General features: G+C 54.2%; 2 protein-coding genes across 2 annotated transcripts; both read left to right on the top strand.

The window, feature by feature from the left end:
* Nucleotides 1-87: 87 nt before the first annotated feature.
* Nucleotides 88-1,061, top strand: CHGG_03622 (uncharacterized protein; the record flags this gene model as incomplete). The annotated part of the gene is made up of 3 exons (XM_001230137.1): nucleotides 88-300; nucleotides 357-716; nucleotides 957-1,061. 3 exons carry the CDS (start codon nucleotides 88-90, stop codon nucleotides 1,059-1,061), a joined length of 678 nt encoding a protein of 225 aa, XP_001230138.1.
* A 949-nt stretch (nucleotides 1,062-2,010) lies between these two features.
* Nucleotides 2,011-3,044, top strand: CHGG_03621 (uncharacterized protein; the record flags this gene model as incomplete). The annotated part of the gene is made up of 4 exons (XM_001230136.1): nucleotides 2,011-2,102; nucleotides 2,164-2,220; nucleotides 2,338-2,447; nucleotides 2,572-3,044. The coding sequence occupies 4 exons, from the start codon at nucleotides 2,011-2,013 to the stop codon at nucleotides 3,042-3,044; spliced, it is 732 nt and encodes a 243-aa protein (XP_001230137.1).
* Between the last annotated feature and the right edge of the window lie 28 nt (nucleotides 3,045-3,072).

The raw sequence follows: 3,072 nt of genomic DNA, 5'->3' as shown, positions 1-3,072 counted from the left end.
TTGTTTCCCCTTTTGATAATTTTCTCCGCCTCTACTTCCCTCGATCTGGTCTGGTAAATGGGCATTGCGGGGCTGACTTGGTGTGCGATGGCGAGGAGGTTGGTTGGTGATGGGAAGGGGGGTGGTGGTGATGGGGTTAGGAAGGGGGAGGGGATGAAGGGGATGAGGGTGTTGGTGAATGGGGCGAGTGGCGGGGTGGGGTCGGTGTTGGTGCAGATTTGTAAGGGGATGGGCGCTGAGGTGGTGGGTGTTTGTTCGGGGGCAAGTGAGGGTTTGGTGAAAGGGCTGGGGGTCGATGAGGTAAGTTATCCAGAGTGTGAGAGTGAGACACGAGCTGGGAGAGACTAACGGAGCAGGTGGTCGATTACCGGGTGCATAACCCCCTCGAGGCGCACCTCGCTGAGAGGTTTGGAGAGCAACAGTTCGACGCGGTGCTGGATTGCGTTGGCAGCCAGTCCCTGTATATGAACTCGCCAAGATATCTCAAGCCAGAGGGCAAGTTCATCAACATCGTGGGCGGCTGGTCGCAGGGCGTGGTGCCGTTCATCAGAAACAAGCTGAGGCCGTGCCTCCTGGGCGGAACCCCGCGGAGCTACGACCTCTTCCTCCTCAGTGCGTCCGGCGAAACGGCCAGGGAGGCGGCGGCATTTGTTGAGCAGGGAATTATCAAGCAAGCCGTCATTGACTCGGTGTTCCCTATGGAGGAGGCGATTGAGGTGCGTTTGGTTGGTGGGTTGGGCTGAAGGCACGCTAACACTAAACAGGCATACGAGAGACTCGCGACCGGAAGGGCTAAAGGGAAGGTGGTCGTGGAAGTCGATAATAGTTGAGGTTCAAGTCAACCTGTGCTCTTCCTGCCACTGAGGCTGAGGCAGAGACTTTCCGGCCCTGGCTGGAAGAGCCATATATTACCCGTTACCCTCGTCATATGAGAGTCAGTTAAGCGCACTATTTAGATAACCAAAGACGAACTCGGCTATGGCAAGGCTTCGGTCAGAGCTAACTACAATTGGTTTATCACGCTGAGCGCGGGGATAGTAGTGTTGGTGGAAGGACATTAATTCCAAGGAATAGGTTGCTATTTATGTACAAGTATTACTTCACAGAATTCTAACATTCCACGCGCTCAATAACAATACAAATCCAGGTAGTCAGTGTCAAAACCTTCAGTCAGTGAAAATTTCTCATGGTTATCTGCTTTGGTTGCTGCCTACCAACCTATAGTTATCGGTAGCAATTCACTTGAAAGCGCAACACCAAATATGCCCAAACAACGTCCTAGGTCCCGAATCAAGCGTGGCTTCCAAGCAATGTAGGCTCTACAGTTCATTTGACAGATGTTTCTTCCCATTGCTGGTACGAACTTTGAATCTGCCCAGGTCAGTCACCTCTATCCTGTTTCTGGTTTATGTGATTAGGAAAGAATTATAGGAAACTTCACCACATGGCTATTTCACAATTTACCTTCGAATGGAGAATTACTCGATTATGTTCATATGCCAGGTCTCGGATTGTAGGTTCAAGGAAATAATCATCACACGATACATTTCGAGGCAAACGGGAATAACCGGACTAGACATCCTTTCACCAAGTCTACTTCTCTGCTATGTTCAAGATAGGTACATTCGGTTTAATACTCAGTGGAGCTACAGTGCGGGAGTGTTTGGCAAAGAGTGGTTATGCTTAGAAGATACCAACAAGGTCTGATAGTAACCAACCTGGAACAACTTTTGTGACTCCCAGAAAATCGCCAATACTGCCTACATTTCGCCTGAACCGTTCTTCACACAACGCGTTTGTTCAAGCTGGCCACGTGGTTGGGTAGTGCCTTTACTTATTAGCTGCCTCTGCCACGGCTTTCTGCCCGGGCTGTCTACTATTTATTCCAATCACTGAGTTATCAACCACCATCGCCACCTTGCTTCCGTCTTCTCCATCAACTCCGTCAGGACAAGAGTCTCTGGTCTATAATTCCCTTCTCCCCGGCAAAAGGAACCACTCGGCGCAAAAATGCCAATTTTCAACACGACGGAAGTGGTGGAGATCGAGGACGACGATCAGGAAGTTAAGGCTGGCCCCAGCAAGTTCAACAAACGCAATATGTGAGGCATAATCCACTCTCAGCTCAAGAGGTATCATGTCGTTTGCTAACTTGGATAATAGTAAGGGTGCTGCCATGCAAGGATTCCATCTCACACCCGCAGCGGCGCGAGCAGAAGCGTAAGTCCATTTTCACTTGTTGAACAGCAGAGCGATTGTCGACCCCCGGTTGCCATTTACGCATCACGTCTCAGCCCGCCGGCGCAAGAATCCGCTAACAGACTGGACTCCATTTAGTATCGCCGGCACACAGCGAGTTTCCTCTCCGGCGCCCAACACCCCCTCGGCTGGTCTCTTCACCCAACCAACGCCAACAGCTTGGCCCTCTGAATCCAGCCGCGGATTAAGTGAGCATTTATGGAACAGGCGGTTTGCCACCTCCCCGTCCACGCCCACGCCCGCAGCTCCTAGCGCAGCCCCAAACCCCGACCTTCCCCGTCCCCGTCCCCGCCCCTACCTCCCAAACCCCAGCCTCGACAGCGACAGCGGTAGCGGTAACACCCCAACAACAGCCCCAGCAACAGCAACAGCCACAGTCCCAACCCCAACCCCAGCCCCAACAACAGGACCAACACCACCCCCTCCCCCCCTACCACGCCCGCGGCGCCACCATGACCCTGACCGAAGCGCGCTTCTTCTACGGACACGTCGCCCGACAACTCGAGCGTGCGGAGGACGAAGACGACGAGGGACGGCGGCGCCTGGGTCTGGGTATAGAGGCGGAAGACGCCGTCGAGATTGCGTTTGCGGTGGCGCAGGCGCGGATGCGGCAGGAGTTTGGGGTGCATGGGGTGCGGATTGCGACGTGGGATACGGGGAGGGTTAGGGCGGGGAGGTTGAGGGTTGGTGGGGATGGGGGTGGTGGTGGTGGGTTTGGAGGGGGAAGGGCTGGGGGGGCGCGGGTGGATGGTCGGCCTCGTGCGGTGGGTGAGGACGGGTGGTGACGGTTCTGATGATAGTTCTGAGGACGTT

This window comes from Chaetomium globosum, genomic scaffold (assembly GCF_000143365.1).
Source record: "Chaetomium globosum CBS 148.51 scaffold_2 genomic scaffold, whole genome shotgun sequence".
NCBI classification, from domain to species: domain Eukaryota; kingdom Fungi; phylum Ascomycota; class Sordariomycetes; order Sordariales; family Chaetomiaceae; genus Chaetomium; species Chaetomium globosum.
Note: the sequence above shows the minus strand (reverse complement) of the source record. Positions and strands in the feature narration are given on the sequence as shown.